Raw genomic sequence first — 24902 nt, 5'->3', positions numbered from 1 at the left:
ATACTCTGACTGTGTGCCAAATGCCACGCTTGTATCATCAAAGGCACAATTCCTGCACCTATCTGCCATACTGTAGCGGTTGCCGCTGAACATACACAATCGCCTTACACCTGCCGAGGACGCAACCACGGAGCGATCGCTGTGCCGGGCTCGCCCAGACCGCCCGGAGACGCTCAGTCTCGCCTTTCCCGGGCTCGCCCGGCCCGTCCGGCGACACCCAGTCTCGCCGTTCCCGGGCATGTCCAGGCACGCCCGGCCCGTCCGGCGACACTCAGTCTCGCCTTTCCCGGGCTCGCCTGGCCCGTCCGGCGACACCCAGTCTCGCCGTTCCCGGGCATGTCCAGGCACGCCCGGCCCGTCCGGCGACACCCAGTCTCGCCGTTCCCGGGCATGTCCAGACTCGCCCAGGTCTCCCGGACACGCCCAGTCGCGCCTTTTAAGGGCAAACGCTCCGGCATGAGATATTCGAGTGCTTGTATATAATGCTGCCCGATAAACGGGCTTTTCAGAGTACCCGAGTTGATTTGATGCAATAAAGAAACTCGGACGAATTCCAGCTTTTTGTCGCGTCCATTCTTTCGATTCGAGTTGGAGCACAGCTCCTTCAATACGATATAGGAAGTGCTTGAATGCATTATTTTGTCCAAAGGCTGTGTGTGCTACCACATATTAAGTCCTGGGTGTCAATAATTTGGTCAATGCCATTTCTTATTATTTTCTGATTTAAAATATTAAGTTCTGAATCAAAAACAAAGGTTCTGTAATATTAACAGTGAAATAAAGAATTGTGGACACCAAATACTTTCGTCCATTTCAACTTATTTTTCGAGAAAATTGTGAGTTATTTGAAAAAAAGTGCAAGCGTGTCAATATTTTTGTCCACGAATGTGTATACCTATACCTGGTCACACGTGCACCTGGACACCTGGGGCATTTGTAGGAGGGTGCAACTTCAGAGTGAACCAGCAATCATAGCTGTGCATTAACCCGTACATAACCTCATCACTCAGTGAAGGTTAACGTGGGAGTAAATGCATAAAGTTGACAAACGCAACGACCTGAAAATCTAAAATGAAAACAGCACGTGTTTAACGTTTATAGATTAGCATTTGGTATAAAATATAGTTCCCTGACACATAGAATGAAAACAATTTTAGGTAGTAGGTTGTAGACAGCAACCGCCCAGGGTGGTACTACCGTCCTGACTTAGGGGCGTTCAAGTGGTGGCCGGATCCATCTTACACTCTCCGTGTCGGGATGCTGGTCTTACTTTCTGTCTCACTCAAACTAGAGCTACTGGGCTCGCTTCAACCTCTCTTTCTTGCAAACAAACACCGGACACTTTTCTTCTCTTTTATTGAAGTCCTGGCCTCGATGAGGACTATAGAGTAGGTGCTTGCAGCCTTCAACATAAAAACATCAGAAAAAAACAACTATTTGGTCCATTTATGGCCGAGAGAATTTCCCCTTCCTGTTATTGGCTCGTGGGGGAAATGCCCAGATGTCCATATCCACCCTGATCCATTCTGTCTGTGTTATACATGTACACCCTGATCCATTCTGTCTGTGTTATACATGTTCACCCTGATCCATTCTGTCTGTGTTATACATGTACACCCTGATCCATTCTGTCTGTGTTATACATGTACACCCTGATCCATTCTGTCTGTGTTATACATGTACACCCTGATCCATTCTGTCTGTGTTATACATGTACACCCTGATCCATTCTGTCTGTGTTATACATGTTCACCCTGATCCATTCTGTCTATGTTATACATGTACACCCTGATTCATTCTGTCTGTGTTATACATGTACACCCTGATCCATTCTGTCTGTGTTATACATGTACACCCTGATCCATTCTGTCTGTGTTATACATGTACACCCTGATCCATTCTGTCTATGTTATACATGTTCACCCTGACCCATTCTGTCTGTGTTATACATGTACACCCTGATCCATTCTGTCTGTGTTATACATGTTCACCCTGATCCATTCTGTCTATGTTATACATGTACACCCTGATCCATTCTGTCTGTGTTATACATGTACACCCTGATCCATTCTGTCTGTGTTATACATGTACACCCTGACCCATTCTGTCTATGTTATACATGTTCACCCTGATCCATTCTGTCTGTGTTATACATGTACACCCTGATCCATTCTGTCTGTGTTATACATGTACACCCTGATCCATTCTGTCTGTGTTATACATGTACACCCTGATCCATTCTGTCTGTGTTATACATGTACACCCTGACCCATTCTGTCTATGTTATACATGTTCACCCTGATCCATTCTGTCTGTGTTATACATGTACACCCTGATCCATTCTGTCTGTATTATACATGTTCACCCTGATCCATTCTGTCTGTGTTATACATGTACACCCTGATCCATTCTGTCTGTGTTATACATGTACACCACCCTGATCCATTCTGTCTGTGTTATACATGTTCACCCTGATCCATTCTGTCTGTGTTATACATGTTCACCCTGATCCATTCTGTCTGTGTTATACATGTACACCCTGATCCATTCTGTCTGTGTTATACATGTACACCCTGATCCATTCTGTCTGTGTTATACATGTTCACCCTGATCCATTCTGTCTATGTTATACATGTACACCCTGATTCATTCTGTCTGTGTTATACATGTACACCCTGATCCATTCTGTCTGTGTTATACATGTACACCCTGATCCATTCTGTCTGTGTTATACATGTACACCCTGATCCATTCTGTCTGTGTTATACATGTTCACCCTGACCCATTCTGTCTGTGTTATACATGTACACCCTGATCCATTCTGTCTGTGTTATACATGTTCACCCTGATCCATTCTGTCTATGTTATACATGTACACCCTGATCCATTCTGTCTGTGTTATACATGTACACCCTGATCCATTCTGTCTGTGTTATACATGTACACCCTGATCCATTCTGTCTGTGTTATACATGTACACCCTGACCCATTCTGTCTATGTTATACATGTTCACCCTGATCCATTCTGTCTGTGTTATACATGTACACCCTGATCCATTCTGTCTGTGTTATACATGTACACCCTGATCCATTCTGTCTGTGTTATACATGTACACCCTGATCCATTCTGTCTGTGTTATACATGTACACCCTGACCCATTCTGTCTATGTTATACATGTTCACCCTGATCCATTCTGTCTGTGTTATACATGTACACCCTGATCCATTCTGTCTGTGTTATACATGTACACCCTGATCCATCCTGTCTGTGTTATACATGTACACCCTGATCCATTCTGTCTGTGTTATACATGTACACCCTGATCCATTCTGTCTATGTTATACATGTACACCCTGACCCATCCTGTCTATGTTATACATGTACACCCTGACCCATCCTGTCTATGTTATACATGTACACCCTGACCCATCCTGTCTATGTTATACATGTACACCTTGACCCATCCTGTCTATGTTATACATGTACACCCTGACCCATCCTGTCTATGTTATACATGTACACCCTGATCCATCCTGTCTGTGTTATACATGTACACCCTGATCCATTCTGTCTATGTTATACATGTACACCCTGATCCATCCTGTCTATGTTATACATGTACACCCTGATCCATTCTGTCTATGTTATACATGTACACCCTGACCCATCCTGTCTATGTTATACATGTACACCCTGACCCATCCTGTCTATGTTATACATGTACACCCTGACCCATCCATCCTGTCTATGTTATACATGTTCACCCTGATCCATCCTGTCTGTGTTATACATGTACACCCTGATCCATCCTGTCTGTGTTATACATGTACACCCTGACCCATCCTGTCTATGTTATACATGTACACCCTGATCCATCCTGTCTATGTTATACATGTACACCCTGACCCATCCATCCTGTCTATGTTATACATGTTCACCCTGATCCATCCTGTCTGTGTTATACATGTACACCCTGATCCATCCTGTCTGTGTTATACATGTACACCCTGATCCATCCTGTCTGTGTTATACATGTACACCCTGATCCATCCTGTCTGTGTTATACATGTACACCCTGATCCATCCTGTCTGTGTTATACATGTACACCCTGATCCATCCTGTCTATGTTATACATGTACACCCTGACCCATCCATCCTGTCTATGTTATACATGTTCACCCTGATCCATCCTGTCTGTGTTATACATGTACACCCTGATCCATCCTGTCTGTGTTATACATGTACACCCTGATCCATCCTGTCTGTGTTATACATGTACACCCTGATCCATCCTGTCTATGTTATACATGTACACCCTGACCCATCCTGTCTGTGTTATACATGTACACCCTGACCCATCCTGTCTGTGTTATACATGTACACCCTGACCCATCCTGTCTGTGTTATACATGTACACCCTGATCCATCCTGTCTGTGTTATACATGTTCACCCTAATGGTATGGCCAAAGAACCCCAGAGACAGTTCACCAAATGATTGTCTCCATGATGGATTTTTTTTCTCCTTAAATTTAAATCGTCACGTGATCGTTTTTTCTGACGAAAATAAAAACCTGTCGAGTTGAAGGTCATGTTGCAGATTGTGGAATAAAATGGATTGTTGTTTTGTAGTTGAGCAGACAGAAGCTGCTGCACCCGTCGTTGTTTGCGTGACCGTGCATCAAGTCATCAATGAAATGGTTCTTCGGGAAGGTGGAACGGTCAACGATACAAATCAATGAATGAATGAACAGGGCTTCGAGCCAAAGCAACCAACAAATGGCGAGTAGATGAGAAGAATGAAACGATGGAATGTGATGCACCACCTTAAACACGGCTCGATGAGTAAAGGATGATGGAAGCCAAAAGCGTGACTACTAGGCCAGCACTCGGTAGAACACGTACCTCCACCGGGCTGAATCGTTTACATTTTACATCATCCAGGCCTGAACCAAAATCTAATCGATCACCGAACGTGGTCACCGAACCAACTCGTCCACCAAGTTTCGTCATAATCCGTGCACAACGTTTTGAGATATCATGCCATATATCGTTTTTGGCCCCATCTCTCAATGGTGAAGAAACACTTGAAAAATCTGGTATCCAGGTCCAGAAACTGCCAAAATCTCGGCTCTCTGCTCACCTTCACTCCTTCATTCCTCTTTTCTCCCACCTCTGGGACAAACTCCCACACTCCCTTCAATCCCACTCCACCCTCCAGGTCTTTAAAACAGCTGTTCACCACCATCTCTTATCTTCCCCCATCCAAAACCTTCATCTTTTCTACCCCCGCTAATTCACCCCAGATCCACTTTTTTGAAATACCGACTTCTTTCCTGGAAGTCCTAGCAGTGTCCTTGTGTTTTATACCTCTCCCACCTACCACCCCCCTCCCATGCCTCCTCCTCCCAAGCCCTCTCCCTCCCACAGATCTCCCGACGTCCCTGTTTTCTACTGTTGTACTTGTGTGCCTTCCTCTCTCTCCCCATCTTGTCTCCCACTCACTTTATCATATGTTTTATGTGTCCGTTTTTATGTGATTTAATGTTAGCTCTTACACGAGCCTCGATGATGTATACAAAAAGAAAAAGAAAAAAAAGAAGAAGATTTTAGCTCCATCACTCAATGTTGAAGAAACACTTAAATATTGAATCCAGACCCAAATCTTCACCGGAATCAAATCAATTTGTGCTCGTCAGACTTCCAACCCGTCCACCAAATTTTGTCCAAATCCGTCCACAGCTTGAGATGTCCTGCTCAGAAACAGACAGACAGATAGACAAACACGAAAACATAACCTCCGTCCATCTTCGGTGGCGGAGGAAACACGACCAGGGAGCTATAGGCAGTTGGACCAGGGAGAGTGCCTAGATTCATCATCCGAATGTCAAAGCCTCTACCTCTACCCACTCGTGCAGTGATGTTTGTTTTTACCCTTTTTGCCATTGTTACCCCATTAGCAATGATAGCAATTACCTCTGGTTAAAAAAGGCAAATATGACAAAAGGAAATTTAGGAAGGAAAAGCTATTTTATTTTATTACATTTTCATCATTTTCCAACATATTTCGCCATCCATTTGTTACTGAAAAGACACATTAACTTAGATTATAATTCTTAGAAAAAAATGAAGATGAAGAATATTTATGCCCTGGCGTCAAGAGCCCCATCTTAAGTTCAACACATACGACAAACAATACTTCGCAGATGAAAGTATCAGTGTGATGGTCGAAAATGCTTCTTCTTCTTCTTCATCTTTGAGATGCGAGGCTTTGTCACAACGAGAGCACATTGCAGGTCATTGGCACGGTTTACCACCAGCTTTTCGCCAAAAGATTGCCAAGTCAGAATCCTGAAAGTGTTTTCAGCGTGTTATATTCTCGCCAAACAATTAACGCGACTTTTGCCGTGGCATCCATCGCCTTAGACAACTCCTTCTTTACCCTTCCACCACCCCTGACAAATGCCAAATTAGCAACAGCTCCCCCCTGTACTCGCAGGTTAAATACCCCTGTACTAGTGGAACTGGAAGGAAGAATGCCCAGGGAATAACCGAGCTGGAAACTGCAACTTGCAATGAGTGAGTTTGAATATATACTGTATATAAAAAAACTTTTATCCACTACGATGATGATTTGGACTCCATTGGGGAGGATAACCAGTCTGTAATGTGTTTGGTTACTTTTGTTGTCCTTTGTAGGCCGAATTACGTTTGGAGTCGCCAAGTCAAATATTCAATGTCTTTCAAATACATCTGCTTTTGAAGCATTGAATGATTTGTCCTGAAATAAACAGGGAAATAAAAACCATTGCTTCAATCATATTTTGATATTTTTCTCAAATTTAAATGTCCACCCGAAAGGTCTTCGGCAGGGGTGCAGAACTGAAACTTTTTCCTGGGCCACTAACAAATTTTACCGCTCGCTGACACCAGCCTCTTGGGACAAACTGCAGTTCTACGACGCCATTCCGGGGACTTCAGGTGTGACGCACCTAATGGTGCGTCTCGGGATGTTATGGAGATGCTCATTCAGTTAATGGAGATCTCAATCTAAATTTGTTCAGGTTCAACAATGGAAACTTTTCCTCAAAATGACATATACAGTACTGCGAAAAAGAGCCATTGGTTTAAGCGAGTGTTGACACGAAGACCCCCCAGCTACAGTTTGTCCAAATAATGGTAGGAATGGAATATCAGCCAATCTTGATGTTTCTTCTTCACAATTGGCGAGCACCAGCAGTTCAATAAATTCCAGTTGTAGATGTGGTTCAGTATCCTCAGGTAACAGGGATAATGGATCAGTCAATTACGGACAAGCTTTACCTGTCTTTTATAAACGGAGAGCGAGAACATTCCAGCAAGCTCCAACTCCAGATTCTCTACATGAGCTGTCATGTTCCACTCCGAGCCTAGTTTGTCATTTCCTTTGCGAGGAAAGGTTCCTCATATATTGGCGAGTGTAACGAGTCTGCTTTTGGCAGATGGGGTATGGCATCGGTTTGGCTTGGAATGCCCCGATAGCATCGAATAGGCCTGCCATAAGTTGTGTCTTGCTTTGCAATTAGCTGCGAAGCCAGTTCAAGTATCCTTTTATAATCACCGAGAAAGGTCTCTTTTCGAAAAAGCTTCAAGTCTTTCCGACCTCGAAGATCAAATCGATTTGCGATGAAACAATAACTTAAGAATAAATAAATTCCAATCATTATCCATATTTTTATCTTTATCTATACAACTTTGTTTATGACTAATGGGGGAGATTTTCTGTATAGCCAAAGGAACAAGAGCATGACTAAACAAGAGACAAAAGAAGGACACCTTTGATTTGTCCATTGCGCGCTTTCCTCCACTCGGTTAGAAAATGCAGATGGTGTCCTTGAACGTTTCATTGTGTAAAGATTCCTGATTAGTTTGCTCAATTGGAGCAGAAGATGTGCTGAGGGTGGTAAAGGTTTTAATTAAGCTGCATGTTGTGCTCCAAGAGATGCTCAAGAGAAGATGCAGTTAACCTGCTCGGTGTCAAATCAACCTGTACACCCGCCTTCTGTCGACGATAAGCATAATGGGGAGAAACAAGTTAACGAGCATCTGGCTTCGACGTCCAAGTGCGTGGAAAGATTCCTAAAAGTGGACAAGAACCTCATGATAGGCACGTGCATCTTCTTTGGATTACCAAGTGAAGCAAGTCAAATTAAATTCAATAAAGCAACTGCCACATCTAATCTATCGATTTCAATTTTGCTGATTTTTCTTTTTAATTTGCTTTTCGGTTTCACCAACCACGCACAAATCTCCGATGAATGATCGTTTTAAGGCCATTTTCCCCGCTGGAGCGGGGGTGAGCCTTGCGGGCCCCATGACAATCATGGTTCCCTGTTTGAGGCAATGTTTTTATGGCCGGATGCCCTTCCTGGCGCCAACCCTTGGTCGCCTCTTACGATGCGCAGGGATGCGGTGTACCTATTCTAAATCGGGGTACACACCGGGATCATTCATCCCAGGAAGCTGGTACTCAATTTGCCGACCTCGGAAGGATGACAGGCTGAGTCAACCCCCCTGGTGTTAATTCAGCGATCGATCGGGATTCGAACCCAGGATCCTAGGATCCCAAGCCGTCACCCTAACCGCTAAGCCAACACCAGGCTTCCGATGGAAGCAAGCAAATGGACGGTGAATCATCGGTACTGCGCACCTCGACTATGTAACTGGGGCCAGTTGCAATGAAAGACCTGAGTGATCATGTCACAATCTTTCATTTTCAAAGAAAATTCATCAAGACTTGAACTAGCCTTGTCAAAAATTTTTATCACATCTTGTTAAACCGTTGCCAAAGAGGAGAGGCAGAGGCATATCATTAGAAATACTAGAACATCACTCGGTATCGTGCATTCCTTTGCCAGGCTGAACAGTTTATGTTTTCTATCCCACTGATAGGCCGGATCTGAATCTGGACCTGAACCAAAATCTAATCGGCTCCTTTTCACCTACCCAACTCGTCCACCTAATTTTGTCACAGCTCTTCCACAACTTTTTTAAATATCATGTTATATATCGCTTTTCGCCCGATCTCTCAATGGTGAAGAATCACTTAAAGATTAAAAAAATTCTCGTATCTGAATCCATCTTCAAATCTTCACCAAAACCGAATCAATTCGTCCTTGTCTCACACACACAAAACCTCTCCACCAAGTTTCGTCCAAATCCGTCCACAAATTTTTTGAGATATCCTGCTAGAAATCGTTTTTTGCCCAATCTCCCAATGGTGAAGAATCACTTAATAAAATTAAATAATTCTCATATCCAAATCCATATTCAGATCTTCACCAAAATTGAACCAATTCTTCCTTGTCGCACACACCAAGTTTCGTCCAAATCCGTCCACAACTTTTTGAAATATCTTGCTACATATCGTTTTTGGCCCCATCTCTCAATTGTGAAGAATCACTTAAACGATTCTAGCATCCGGATCCGGATCCCCACCAAAATCTAATCAATTCTTCCTTGTTACACACCCAACCCGTCCACCAAGTTTCGTCCTAATTCGTCCACAACCTTTTGAGATATCGTGCTATATATCGTTTTTGGACCGAACAAACATGTGGATAATAGAGGTCTTCAAAATTCTCCCAAAAGCCCAAGTGTGGCGTCTGTTTAATAAATAAATAAATAAAAATCCGCACGATGACCTGACATTTCTTATATGTTCCCAACCCACGCTTTGTCAAGTGCATCAATGGATGGTGCAAATTAAAGATCATTCTAATGGAAGAATACATCCAACATTTCCATGAAAAATCATTAACACCGACAGTTAAAGTACCATGTATTTGTAGCAACCACTCATTAGTACGTCTACAGAGTGCTATTTTGAAAAATCATTTTAATACATCAAAATTCAGTGAAAATGACCGTTTTCACATAGTAAAAACCAAACAACAAAGAACGATTCGATATATTTTATGAACAATGTCCAGATGGTGCAAACCTGCGCAATATGTGGTTCTTCATCAGGCTCTCGGGAATGATAAAAGTCCAACACCGTGTGCGAGCCCAGGCTGATGGTAGCTACCGTTGGGTAGTAAAGAGGGCCGTCTCCATGTGGCTGCAACAGACAAGCAAAAAGCTCTAATTATGACATGATGCCCGAGACTATATCCCATTGATGGTACAATTACCTGCAGCGGGTAATTGAAGTGATAGGTCAAGCAGCCCATGACAATTTGGCTTATCCAAACAAATAAAAAAGATTCCAACACAATGGTCCAACGTTACGCAACTTACATGCAAATTACACTCAAGAACACAGCACTATGATTCAAAATCAAAACAAATGCAGCGTGTGATTGTTCAGTAATCTGATGCGCTCCGCAGGTGGATGGCAAAATCACAACAACTTGCTTATGTGACGACATAAACGACACGGATTTTCAAAAATTTCAGCGAGTGATGAAAATGCAGGACAACAATTTCTACAATGTATGTGCATGTCCGGACTGGACAAAACGCTCGTGCTTTCGACGGAATTTATGACCCGCCAATAAACCCGATCCTCCTCCTTACGAAAGTTAAATGAGAGCAATTTTGTGTGCGTGTGTTTGTTTGCCGTCTTTCCTATTCAGATGGCACGTCACATGTAACATGTGAACCACCTGATCAATTTGTTTGTAGCGCAGAAGCCCCTGACCAGAGATTAACCATCCTGTGAGACAGCAAGCGTTGTAACCTGGTTTCAAGGTATCTCCAAGAAGAACAGAGCACTTGCTACCTGCAGTCCAGGTAGGAAATTACAATTCGTTCAGGGTGCTGAAGATAACTTGCCCACTCTTTATCAAGGACATCTTGGGATCTTTAACATCTCACAGAATACCCTGCCTCACACCATGCTCAGTTTGACCCTGTAGAAATATAGGCCTTAAAATAATTAGAATCTCCCACGATGAAGCTGAATCTCTGGGCCCATCTCAGTCGCATTGCAGAAAGGTCGGTGGTCTTTCGCATTGATTGTAAGAACATCAAAATATTTGTTAAGGAACGAACAGGGGGCACAATGGCTATTCATCAATTTAAGCAGATGTTCATGATGTTAAGCAACAATCTGCTTGACCCAATTTTGAAAGAATTTTGTTGGCGACAGAGCAGATGGACACATCGTCAGGAATATAGCACGATTCGGTTTGATCATATAATAGGCTTTCGACAATGGACCCGAGGCAAAAAGTGATACATTTGTCCTGGAATACATCAGACCAACGATCATCAATGTACGTACTCCTTACAAAGCGTCGGTGCTGCTTGAAAGTCTCTTGGTAACGGTTATGCTGGGTGGTGTGCCATTGCCTTCCCAGCAATCAGATTCTTCATGGTGCCCCGTGGGATTTTTAACGTCCACGGACTAATGCCAGCAGACGGGACGCCCATGGTAAACGTCCTTCCAGGGGACAGCACACATACAGACGAATCACCCTGAATGTGCAACACCAGGATGGGGGTTTATAGCTGGATCGAAATTCAAACGCAGGCTAGATAGCTCAGAGGCGAGTGTAGGTACCTTGATGTTATCCTGCTACCCCTTCACATCAAAATAATATGACAATCTTAATGTTAATCAGACAAGGCCAGAATCGGCCTCATTTTGAGATTAATGAAACTTGTGGTTATCTACATTATAAAACAGGAGTGTCTGTCTGTTTGTCTGTCTGTCTGTCCGTCCCCAAACTACTCCCTCAGTTTTGGGGCTAGCCCCGCCAAACCTCCTGTGGAACGTTTTGGGGTCCCAGCGGATGTTGTAAGGTAGGCAAGAGGTTTAACAAATTCCTCCATGAAATTATGATTTTTGAAATTGCCTCGATACCGAACCGCCCCGAATCAGAAAGTGAATACATGACGATAATGAGTTGGTTTGATAATATCTCAACACAATGGTCATTTAACACAGTATTATGTTATAGTATCAATTTATGATTGGAGTTATGCTGTTTGGAATGAAAATAGAGATATTGAGTTCAACTGAATGAGGAAATGATGTGAGGGTTTCTACTTTCTAACCGTGACATTCGCGGATCGCCATATGCAGATTCGCCATTGAACCATTCAGACAGGGTACGTTTTTTGTGCAAGCCCTTCACGAACCTGCTGCCCATGTTTAATGTTCGACTACAGGTGGCACAGGAATGTGGAATCTATTGGTTCCATGGTATAGCATTCACCATTTCCGCATTGTTTGCTTGCTTTCGGCTCCCCGCCCGTGTGCAGCACAGGTACATCTCGCTAGTTTCAGAATGAAAGTAAATAAAACCAAAACAAAACGTATTAATCAAAAGTGAACACATATGAGCAACTAATGGTGAAGGTGAAGTGACTTCATCCAATGGTGAAGAATCACTTAAAAAATTATAGTAGCCGGATCCGGATCCAAATCCTCACCTTCACCAAAATCTAATCATTTCGTTCTTGTCACATACACTACCTCGCTGTCTAATTTCGTCCAAATCCATCCATAACTTTTTGAGATATCCTGCTATGCATCGTTTTTGGCCCTATCGCCCAATGGTGTAGAATCACTTTAAAAAAAAAAAAATTATCACATCCAAATCCACATTCTGATCTTCACCAAAATCGAATCAAATCGTCCTTGTCACACACCCAACATGTCCACCAAGTTTAAGCAAAATCCGTCCACAATTTTTTGAGTTATCCTGATTTGCATAGTTTTTGGCCTTATCTCCCAATGGTGAAGAATCACTTAAAAATTATCCTAGCAGGATCCAAATCCGGATCTTCACCAAAATCTAATCATTTCGTCCTTATCACATATGCTACCTCTCTGCCAAATTTCGTCCGAATCCGTCCACAACTTTTTGAGATATCTTGGTCACAAACAAACAAACAAGAAATATGTCGTGCATAGCACAATACTTGCGAAATCCATAAAATAAGTAGTTGGCCTATGATGACCTCAAAAATAATCGGTGGTTGAATTCAGTGACCTGGTATGCAAATCCTCTTAAAATTTCAAGTCAATCAGATGAAAATTGAGGATTTTAGAAATTTGGCCTTGGTTGACCTTTTTGGCCTATGTTGTCCTCAACAAACAGACAGACGTCTCAAACAGACAGAATCGAGGCTCGTGAAAGAGCTAACATTTATCACAAAAAAAATGATATGATATGCAAATACTCAAATATTATGAATTCAGATATGCAAATCCTCTTCAAATTTCAAGTGAATCTGATGAAAATTGAGGATTTTAGAAATTTGGCCTATGTTGACCTTTTGCCCTATGTTGACCTCAAAAGTAGTTGGGGATTGAATTCGGTGACCATAGCTGCAAATCCTCTTAAAATTCCAAGTCAATCAGATGAAAATTGAGGATTTTAGAAATTTGGCCTTGGTTGACCTTTTTGGCCCATGTTGTCCTCAACAAACAGACAGACGTCTCAAACAGACAGAATAACGCACAAGACCACCAATATACTTGAAAAATCTTCGATTTTCACAAATAACAAACAAACAGACAGACAGACAGACAGACAGGGGTGAAAACACAACCTCCATCCATCTTTGGTGTCCATACTTGTGCCATGTTAGCTTTAAATCCCTTGTGTGTTTCACAAGTTACTGTGGTCACAAATATTTTCAATTAAAGGTGACATGACCATAGAACTGTGACCTTTTGAAGCCAAAATCTAATCGGTTCATCTTTCATGACACAGTTCATACTTTTGCTAAGTTTCATTGGAATCCCTTCAGCAGTTCACAAATTATCACGGCAATGAAAACCTGCTACACACGCATGGATGGACGCACAACCCCAAAACATAATGCCTTATGATAACTTGCGAATCATTTGGCTGCAGAGACATAAAAATAAAGCCCAGTTAACCCACTCGTTTAATAGGCACATCTCCCTCAGCCATACAAAACAAACATGAAATAACGAGAATATTAAATATATCTACTATATAAGAGAGATGTCTGTCTGTCTGTGTGTCACCATTGTTCTCAGAGATGGCTGAATGGATCTTCGTCAAACTTTCAGAGGTTCATCAGTGAGTGCCTGGGAGTGTTTTAGGCAAAAAAAAAGTTCGTTTTTTTGGATTTCGCTCGATATCGCTCAATAGTGCCGAAATCGCTCGATAGTGCCTAAGCCTTTTTAAATTAATGACAGTTATAATCAAGTGCACATTCGCACAAATAAATACAAAACAATCACCAGACATTTGAACACAAATAAATCAAACAATTTTGGAAGTGTACGAAGTTGGTAGTAAGGCTTCTTCTTCTTCCTGAATCGGCATCACACTTTACTCAGAAAATTCACCCACCAGCATATATTCAACGAAAAGGTAATGAACCCCATTCCTCTCCTGCCTCCCCCCCCCCTCCCTCCCTCTTCCCCCCTTTCCTCCCCCCTTCCCCCTCTTCACCCCCCTCTACCCATCACTACCTCAAATGGTCATTTTTGCACATCCACGATTTCTTCCACACACGATGAGATTCTTTCGCATTCAATTCCTCTCCGGGACATTGCTACCCGTTTCCTCGTTGTGCATGTTCACCCCTGCCCCTAAACCTTTGGTAGTTTGTAAACCAAGTGCACTTTGTTTACTTCTTACACGAGTCTACATCCTTGTATGGAAAATAGAGAAGACCTTTTTTTGTACAAATGAGATAAAGACCGGGACTCTCGCTGAGAAATAAATCTGGGGTCTCCCACATCCCTGGTTAAATCGAGTTAAGGTTATCAAAGTAAAATTTCAAAATCAGGACACTTTTGGTGTCAGTAGCAGATCGTTTGAATCTGATACTGATTATTGTTAATGGGAGTTTAGTGGAATTTGAAATGGGAACCTGAATTTTGGATCCCTCTGAGTTTGTTGCATCATGTGATTTAGCCCACTATTATTTAGTGAGGCCTTCCCCTTTGCCGCGTGGGACTCTTCCCTTTGCCGCGTGGGACTCTTCCCTTTGCCGCGTGGGACTCTTCCCTTTGCCGCGTGGGACTCTTCCCTTTGCCGCGTGGGACTCTTCCCTTTGCCGCATGGGACTCTTCCCTTTGCTGCGTGGGACTCTTCCCTTTGCCGCATGGGACTCTTCCCTTTGCCGCGTGGGACTCTTCCCTTTGCCGCGTGGGACTCTTCCCTTTGCCGCGTGGGACTCTTCCCTTTGCCGCGTGGGACTCTTCCCTTTGCCGCGTGGGACTCTTCCCTTTGCCGCGTGGGACTCTTCCCTTTGCCGCGTGGGACTCTTCCCTTTGCCGCGTGGGACTCTTCCCTTTGCCGCGTGGGACTCTTCCCTTTGCCGCGTGGGACTCTTCCCTTTGCCGCGTGGGACTCTTCCCTTTGCCGCGTGGGACTCTTCCCTTTGCCGCGTGGGACTCTTCCCGTTGCCACATGGGACTCTTCCCGTTGCCACGTGGGACTCTTCCCGTTGCCACGTGGGACTCTTCCATTTGCCACGTGGGACTCTTCCATTTGCCACGTGGGACTCTTCCCTTTGCCACGTGGGACTTTTCCGTTTGCCACGTGGGACTTTTCCGTTTGCCACGTGGGACTTTTCCGTTTGCCACGTGGGACTTTTCCGTTTGCCACGTGGGACTTTTCCGTTTGCCACGTGGGACTTTTCCGTTTGCCACGTGGGAATTTTCCGTTTGCCACGTGGGACTTTTCCGTTTGCCACGTGGGACTTTTCTCTTTGCCATGTAACACGTGTCAATTATAATTTCCACTTGTTTCCGATAGTTGGCCTTACTTGTGTCAATAAGGCCAGCAATGGTAGTATCATCAGCAAATTTCGTAATCAACATCGCTAAAAGATGATTTACAGTTGTACATGAAAAGCGAATATAATAAAGAAGACATAACACAACCCTGGGGTGTACTTGTGTTCAAGGTGATAGATTATGAAATAAACGAGCCAATTTTAACTAACTGTGCAGCCTTTCCAAAAGAAAGTCCAATAGCCAACTGCATAATCGATCCATCAAGACCAGGTTTTACAAGTTTCAAATTAAATATAAATGGTGAAATAGTGTTAAAAGCAGAACAAAAATCAATAAATAATAATCAAACATATGTAGAAGTTTTCTGATCTAAGTGCTGCAAAACATTGTTTACAGTAAGAGAAACAGCATCATCAACTGATCGGTTACTACAATACGCAAACTAGAAAGGATCTAATGAAGGCGAAAGAATAGATTTTACAAATTCCAGAACAAGGTGCTCAATTAATTTCATGACAATATATGTCAAGGCTAAGGGGCGATGATCATTGAGACACGTCATTGGAGTAAATTTTGGCACAGGAATGATCACAGATTTTTTTTTAAACACCTAGGAATATGACAGATACACAATGACCATTTAAATTAACGTAAAAATATATGAGTTTATTTGCACATGATCGCAGGAGATGGCCAGATATGCCATCTGGACCCGCCGCTTTACCAACTTTCAGACCAGAAAGATATCGCATGATCGCACAAATGATTGGGGGAAGATCGCCACTCTTCTTGCGTTTACTGACAACATGGCAATCAGATCTGGCATAAAAATCATTGATTTGATCCGGCAGGGTCGTATCATCCATAGGCAAAACTTTGGTCCTTGGTTTGAACACCGTAATCGCATTAATATATTGCCGAAGACGTTTTGGATTGGAAGAAGAAATATTAATTTCTAGTTTCTCCCAGAAAGCATCTTTTGCATATTCAATTGCCTTGAGTGTCTCATATTGAGCACTTTTGTACCCATCATCATCATCACTAAAAAATGCCTGTTCCTGCTGAAGCAAACTTTGGCCAGATAAACGATTTGTTAAACCAAGGTTTTTCATTCTTAAAAATGGTCACCAATTTATTCAGTATACAAATAGCCTCACAAAATTTCAGATAACACAAGATCACATCAGTACACTCGTCCAAATCGTCGGTACTCTCTGTGAGTACGTTCCACGTTCCAGTCCGTACACGCATAATGGCCACGTAGGGTATTGACAGTCGATGGAGTCCACTGTGGGACAAGTCGTTTCACTGCCTTTTGATGGTTTAATTGCTGACGGTACGTGAGCACTAAGTGGATCATATTATGATCTGATTCGCCAAGAAGGGCTCGGCGTAGTGAACAATATGCATCTCTTTTAATCGTGAATGAAATCTCTGTCTCAACTGGAATTGCACCATACTAATTGTCAATTTAATTTTGTGGTCGCTATCGTAGTACATACTATCCCAAAATGAGACATTTGGAAGATTGATGAAGATGCAAAGGCACAAATTTGTCTTTCCTGCAATAGCTCAGATTTTAGCTGAGTGACATTTTCTTCCACCAACACGACAGCAGTCGTTTCAGTTCAAGTACTGGAACTGTCCCTGATTGAAATATCTCAACTAGGTCGCAAATCATTAAACTGTGAAAACACCCCATCCACCCACCCTCAGGTTGCAAATTAAAGCTCATAAATTGCATATTTTGTTTTCAATTCATTCCAGCATATATAACGCTAAAAGGTAAGCTTGTATCGTGTCAATAAATATTGAGAATCGTAAAGTCGTAGTGAATAGGCTTTTGACATCTCTATGAGGAAAATGGAGAGTTTATGGCATCATAAGAAGAGCTGAAACCACAACCACCTTACCATGATCCCCTGGCCAGGTTTGTATTCATTGATGAGAACATGGTTTGCACTCTTGTCTCCAAACAGGCCAAAGGCAGACAAGCACTTTGTGTAAGTTGCCAACCAGGGTGGCAGAACCTCAACGACCATACCCCGTGGGTGAGGAAGACCCCCTGTGACGGAGGTAGGGGAGACGGCACATTTGAAAATCTGTAAACAAATAAATAACATGAAACCCAACACATAACACAATTAAATACAACAGCTCGATTTTGTTAATTTCATAGATTTATGCACGACCTAAAAGCATTTTACATAGTACAAATAATATTATTCATTCTTCTGCATGAGTTGTTTATCTACTCACCCACCAAATTTGCAAGTGCTATGAAAAATTCATCTTCGCTAGTCCAGTCTTTTGTTTTTCTTGTCCTACTTTATTCATTTAACTTCTCCAGAATAGGTTTTACAGTTTTATCAACATCACATTCACGGTGCTGTTTGGCTTTAAAGCTTAGCTTGATTTTTGACAAAATTACACAGTACCATAACCATTTTTGTCAAAACGTGATGGCAGTTAATTCCTGCACATATTTTTTATAATTCATTAAGTTTTGTGTTCAGGTAGTAATATATTAGTGAACTTTGAATATAACAAGTACAGATACATTCAAAGTACACCACCCCCATGTCAAATAAATAAATATAATTTCCTCCAGCGCACGGAGGAAAACGCCGCCATGCAGCACATGAAGACAGTATTGGGAGGGAGAGATGTACAATAATTGATTGATTATTAATTGCATAATTAAAATATATAAATAATAATCGTAAAATAGTTAATTTCTTAATCAATTGGCTAATGGTATACCTAAACCACCAGTGTCTCATCCAAAGCTGTTACTTTTTGAAAATTAATGAAATTGATTAATAAGTAAAATTAAATATTTAATTGATTAATTGATTAATCAATAAATCAAAAATACCCTTTACAGCCAAATGACTTGGTCATTGTCATGTCCAAATATCAGCTTCCTAGCTCAAAAGGTGCTTGGGATATTGCCCAGATGAGAAAGGAAATAAAAAAGTACTTAATAAATCGATAATAATTAAGTAATTAATAAATTGATTCATTAAAAAATAAAAAATAACGTTTTTGCCAAAGCACATGCTAACTATTGTGCCGAAATTTCAGCTTCCTAGCTCAAAAGATGGCTGAGATATTGCCCGGACAAACAAACAAGAAAACAAACAAACAAGAAGCTGGAGTGAAAACTGAGTACTCTCTTTCAGCACGCGTCATCGCCGGGACCCCTTTGGTGCCCTGCGATGACATCATGCAGCGCCTTGAGATGAATAGGAAAGGAGTGGTGTACAACATCAAAAACAACATTGTCAAAGACTGGTGTTCATACGAGTGTATCAAAATGAATATAAACTTTACACTGTCTCATTCTTTGATGGTTTCACAATGTCCAGTGGAGACCTATTTCCCCACTCCTCTCATCCGTACCCACCCGCAAACCCCATCAGAGGGTTCTCCCTGCCTCAGAGTTCACCTCACTACTGGATGCCGACCATTCCTTACGTCCTTCCTGCACACGATCCTACGACACAATCCTCGATGAGGCTTAACCCACTACAACAACATTGTTTCGTTTTGGTAATGTGCACTTAAGGGGCCGAGTGGGGTAAAATTTGAGTAAAATATATTTTTTAATTTTTTCATGTCAAAATACTCTATGGTGTATGTTCTTTCAGAAATCAATCCTTTTAATGTGAAAATTGAACTATTTTTCCAGAAAATATGGGTCTAATTGTCAAAGGGCAATCATTTGTTAAACCGGAAGTACCTTTTTTATAACCGGAAGTGGATTTTTTGGCCTAAATATCCCTAACAATCTGTTTTAAAAACACTGGCAAACTCTATAGTCTGTGCTCTCATGAATATTCATAAACTTGTTATAACTCAAAAACTAATCATCAGAATTTCTTCAAATTTGGTCAGAATGTCAGGTTTGAGGTGTTGAGTGAATTAATGATGGCTTTTAGAGATACCCCTACTTAATAAAAATTTATGAAGTAAAATGTCAGCTTTTTCTGTTTCTACAAAAAATAATCAGTGTGCAGCTGAAATAAACTGATTTGAAGAAAAGCCATCATTGAAATATTAGGACATCCCTATAATATGTAAAACTGAGGCAAAAAATTAGATTGCCTGAGTTAGTTGTATGGGGTTACAATTTTGCTGACAAAATGCAAAAATGTAAATTTTCAATTGTGTTGAGGAAAATAAATGTAATTTCCTTATTTGAAGGTGTATTGTCTCAATTCTTCAATTTTTGTATTCTCCAGATTGTCAGCTTTCCAGTGATATATGGTTTGTAGGGGGTATCTTGTCTGTGAGTGTAGATATGTGCATTTGTTTGATGGCGTGTAAAACCCTGAATTTTATCCCACTTGGCCCCTTAAGACCTCTCTCATACCCCAGTTTTGAAGTCTTCGTCCCAGGAGTTGTGTCCACTTGGGTTTGGGAGCTGCGTAGACCTTTGAAAAGGCAACCCAATAATAGAGTTAACAAGTGTCCATTATCAACTGTAAGAAACATCCTCCAATGAGCTCACACAATGATGCATGGGGACATGATGTACAGGTGCTTGGCATGCTGGAATATACAAACTGTGCAGACACACAAACCACCACAAGCTGGCATATACAAACAAGCTGGCATGTATGTACAAACGACTCAGACAGCTGAGAAACGCAATTTGCACATTCCCCACAGCTTAATCGGCTCGGAGGAAAACTCGTGGGCGTAGTGGGCATATTGGTGAGAACACTAGACTGGGATCCCGGAGGTTGCGGGTACAAATCCAGCTGAGTCAAACAGTATGAAAGGATTTGGATTCAAACCTTCAGGGAGTTGAAACAATCACATAAGAATGGATGAAATCAACAGAACATCGATCGAGTTATGCAAGCCGCTGTGGGAAGCATGGAGAAGTTGACGTTTCGGGCGTTAACCCTTCATAGAAGAATACAAGGTTAACATACACAAAGCAAAAAAGGAAAACCCTATTTTGCTCCGACGAAAGGTTAACACATGAAATGCCAGCTTCTTGTTTCCGACGGCTAGCATACCTCGATCAACAACCTCTCTGCCAACACAGATGGACACCAATCTGAACCAACAGGACTAGTTCTTCATTCTACATCTAGTCTTAGAAGAATTGCTAAGTTACAAGTTGGCACGTTCATGCCCCTGCATAATCTTCCTGCCCATGTGCCTGATCTGGTCTGCATGTGATGCTAATCTACTCATTGAGGACTCTCGTTGATATTTAAATCGGCTCCACCTGTCTGTCCGTCACGCTATTTCCTCCTAAACAGTTGGGCAGAGAGTCACCATACTTGGTAGTTATGATCACCACATGGCAAGAAGGTGCAAGAGCAGTATCATTTTGGCCCCGCCAGTTGGAGTGGGATCAACAGGTCAAATACCGAAAAATAATTGGCACATTTTAAAACATTTTAAAGTTAAACTTTTTATGTGCAATCAACATCGGAGGACGCATGAAAATGGACTGTTTTTCTTGCATTTGACCCCTGCGTTCATGCCACAGGGGGTTAGGACTTAGGGTCACAGAGGTCAAATGGAAACTTTTTTTTAACTCAAAATTTTATATTGGGTTATTCCTGGTGCAACTCTTTTCCATCTTTCAACTTTACCTTTGGTGGGAAGCATGGAGATTTGTGATGGTGCGCCATCGACTTCGCTCTAGTTTCCATTTTGCTGTTGGGAGGAGGTTTCTACGGTCCTGAACAACTTGAAGGAGAAATTGTTTCTGTTCTTTGTCATGATGGTGTTATACTCTTCAATAAGGGACACCTACGTTTTGGCATTGGCATTTACCACCTTAAAGTGTTCAATTGTCTGTAGTTCCTCACTGTAATCCTCTCTGAGCACCCATGACTCAGGATCAGATTCCCAAAAAAAACAAAAAAAAACATCTGGAATTGAGGTACCTGAAATAATCCTATGGTGTTCTTTGTGACAAAATCTTCAATTAAAATGTCCTCCGACATCCTGATATTCAGCTGGATTCACTTTGGAGGTTTCTTCATGCGTCCCTTTTCATTTAGTGCATACATCATTGCTCGTTTAGACTGTGGATACAGCTGTGTGAAAGAATGCCAAACCAATGAGCTCCTCAATGAGAGAGCATAAATGTCCAGCAAATATAGAACAGGTAGATTTTGAAAGGGCAGAATTCACTCTTCTCATACTTAACAAGATGTTTTAGGAAGTTAAACTTGTTGGGAGGAGCAGAAATGGAATAATGGCCTCGGGTAGACTCGAACTACAATGATGCAGATGTCAAAAAGTCCTTTTTCTCGTGGCCAGTGAGCTTAAACCATCTCCTAAACATCCAGATATTGAGGGCATATAATGCTTTAGCCATCCATCATGCGTGCATAAAGCTTGGCTCCAGGTGCAACAAATAGCACTCCTCGAGGAGGTATGCCACCAAGAAAGGTCCCCTGTCATGCAGTTGAATTAACACCAGGTGGGTTGACTCAGCCTGTCATCCTTCTGAGGTCGGAAAAATGAGTACCGGCAGACTGGTAATAGAGGGCACTGTGTCAGTGGTACAAACATGCTCCCAGAAAATGATGCAACCAGCAGCCACAGGCTGCACGCAAACCACCACCATCAGGAAAGAAAAAGAAGAAGACCACTCATTTTGCATTTTCAGATGCAAATGACTGTCAAAGCAGTTTCCTAGGTGAGTGGGCACAATCCTGGACGGGTGGCCACTCCGATACTCGAACGGCTCATTCTTCCCAATAAGCTGGTACTCATTTTGCCGACCTCGGAAGGATGGCAGGCTGAGTCAACCCATCGAGTGTTAAATACCACCAAGAAAGGATCACCATAGTCAGGATATACAAATGTAATTCGAGCCACGAGGTAAAACATCAACTTAATTAAACAACCCCTAAATGTTAAATGGCTAAAATTTGGTGTGAATTATTTATTTGTATATTGGAACAAAGTTGCTTCGACTTGTATAAATAGAGAAGTGTTGACCCAATAAAAGAACATTTAGCCAATAATGCCAATGTACTTAACGTCCATACCCCATTACCCTACCTAGAGTCCGTATCCATTAGCTAGACGGTGAAATGGTGAGGGGTGGCGGAGTCCGAAGGGGAGCGCTGTGGATTTCAGTTTGTTTTGATTAAAATTTCCATCATATCTGCATTTGTAAATACAACAGCACTCAGTACAGCGCATACCTCCACCAGGCTGAACAGTTTACGTTTGGTATCCCACTGATAGGCCGGATCTGAATTCAGACCTGAACCAATATCTAATCGGCTTGTTCTTGTCACCTAACCAACTCGTCCACCAAGTTTATTAATAATTCGTCCATAACATTTTTAAATATCATGTTATATATCGCTTTTCGCCCGATCTCTCTTTGGTGAAAAGTCACTTAAAAATTAAATAATTCTTATATCCAAATCCATGTATTCAGATCTTTAATTTAATGATCAAATTTAATGTAAAATTTTAAATAATTATTCACCAAAATTTAATGAATTCGTCCTTGTCACACACCCAATATATCCGCCAAGTTTCATCCAAATCCGTCCATAACTTTTTGAGATATCCTGCTATATATAGTTTTTGGCCCTACCTCCCAATGGTGAATAATCACTGTAAAAATTATACTAGCTGGATCCGGATCGTCACCAAAATCTAATCATTTCGTCCTTGTCACATACACATCTCTGCCAAATTTCGTCCACAACTTTTTGAGATATCCTGTTCACAGATCGACAAACAGACAAGGGTGAAAACACAACCTCCATCCACCTTCGGTGGCGGAGGTAATAAATATATGGCTTTTTGTAGCAGTTAAGGCAAATTGGTGAATCTTCCAATAATTTATGCAAATATCTTGTCTAGTTTCTGGTAGTAATTAATTGGCTGTAAAAAACACATGACGCTGCACAACCAAACAACTTTTTTCAGGCCATTAACCCAAACTACACAGGGGTGGGGGTGGAGGTTCTTCATTATCATCTTCTTGTGGCTCGAGAACCGGTACACTTGCCTCCGCCGGTGCTATAGTTACGTTACGGACGATCTCGGCGTCCGTCAGGTGCTGATGTGTTGGGCATTCGTCGTCGGCAGAGTGCCACTGGTGTAGCTCTTCTTTGCTCCATTCAGACAGATTCTCTGCCTCACGCACATCTTCCTCTGTGAAGCCGTACAAATCTGGCTCGTCATCATCATCTTCCGTGGTGGATTGGCGTGATGAAAAGGTTGGCCCCAGACCCTTCTCCCAGCATTTCTCTACACATGACGAGCTGATTGCTGCCCAGGCCTTCCCACCTAAGTGGCAAACTTCCTTCACGTTCAGGCTTTTCAGATAGGCTTCAAGCGTTGTTGAGTCGTCTACAATTCTACGAATTAATTCCCGCCTGTAATTCTGCATGAACACGGAGATGAAGCCCAGATCGGTGGGGTGTTGCAGTGATGGTTGTCCTTCTGGAAGTTTCTCCCATCTCCACACAGGATCTCTGGAGCTCAGCCAGAGTGACCATCGGGTTCTTGGTCATCTCTCTTACCAAGGCCCATCTCCCCCGATTGCTCAGTTTGGCCGGGCGGCCAGCTCTAGGAAGAGTCCTGGTTGTTCCAAACTTCTTCCATTTTATTAGAATTATGGAGGCCACTGTGCTCTTGGGAACCTTCAATGCAGCACAGATTTTTTTTGTAGGCTTCCCCAGATCTGTGCCTCGACACAATCCTGTCTCTGAGCTCTGGAGGCAGTTCCTTCGACCTCATGGCTTGGGTTTTGCTCTGATAAGCATTGTCAGCTGTGAGACCTTATATAGACAGGTGTGTGCCTTTCCAAATCATGTACAATCAATTGTATTTACCACAGGTGGACTCCAATAAAGGTGTAGAAGCATCTCAAAGATGATCAAGAGAAATGGGAGGCACCTGAGCTAAATTTCAAGTGTCATAGCAAAGGGTATGAATACTTATGTCAATGTGATATTTCAGTTTTTTCTTTTTAATAAATTTGTAAAACTTTCTAAAATCCTGTTTTCTCTTTGTCATTATGGGGTATTGAGTGTGGATTGATGAGGGAAAAAATGAATTTAAACGATTTCAGCATAAGGATGCAACATAACAAAATGTGAAAAAAGTGAAGGGGTCTGAATACTTTCTGAATGCACTGTATGTACAGAAGATTAAATTCATTCAAAAACA

The 24902-nt window shown here is 42.0% G+C and overlaps 1 protein-coding gene across 2 annotated transcripts in view; it reads right to left on the bottom strand.

The window, feature by feature from the left end:
- Positions 1-24902, bottom strand: part of ALKBH6 (alkB homolog 6, nucleotide demethylase) — a 61305-nt gene that overhangs the window by 28036 nt on the left and 8367 nt on the right. Inside the window, exons 3-6 of one of the 2 annotated variants that reach the window (XM_068130579.2) lie at positions 20098-20158; positions 19129-19218; positions 17633-17784; positions 9984-10100 (exon numbers count right to left, since the gene is read on the bottom strand). In XM_068130579.2, the coding sequence (XP_067986680.2) occupies positions 9984-10100; positions 17633-17784; positions 19129-19141 (282 nt within the window). In that variant the 5' untranslated portion in view covers positions 19142-19218; positions 20098-20158. The remainder of the gene's footprint in view (positions 1-9983; positions 10101-17632; positions 17785-19128; positions 19219-20097; positions 20159-24902) is intronic. The other variant, XM_068130580.2, reaches the window with a different exon arrangement.

The sequence above is a fragment of the Myxine glutinosa genome, chromosome 11 (genome assembly GCF_964187855.1).
Source record: "Myxine glutinosa chromosome 11, kmMyxGlut1.1, whole genome shotgun sequence".
In the NCBI taxonomy this organism is placed as follows: domain Eukaryota; kingdom Metazoa; phylum Chordata; class Myxini; order Myxiniformes; family Myxinidae; genus Myxine; species Myxine glutinosa.
The sequence above is the reverse complement of the archived record's forward strand: the minus strand, read 5'-3'. Positions and strand labels throughout refer to the sequence as shown.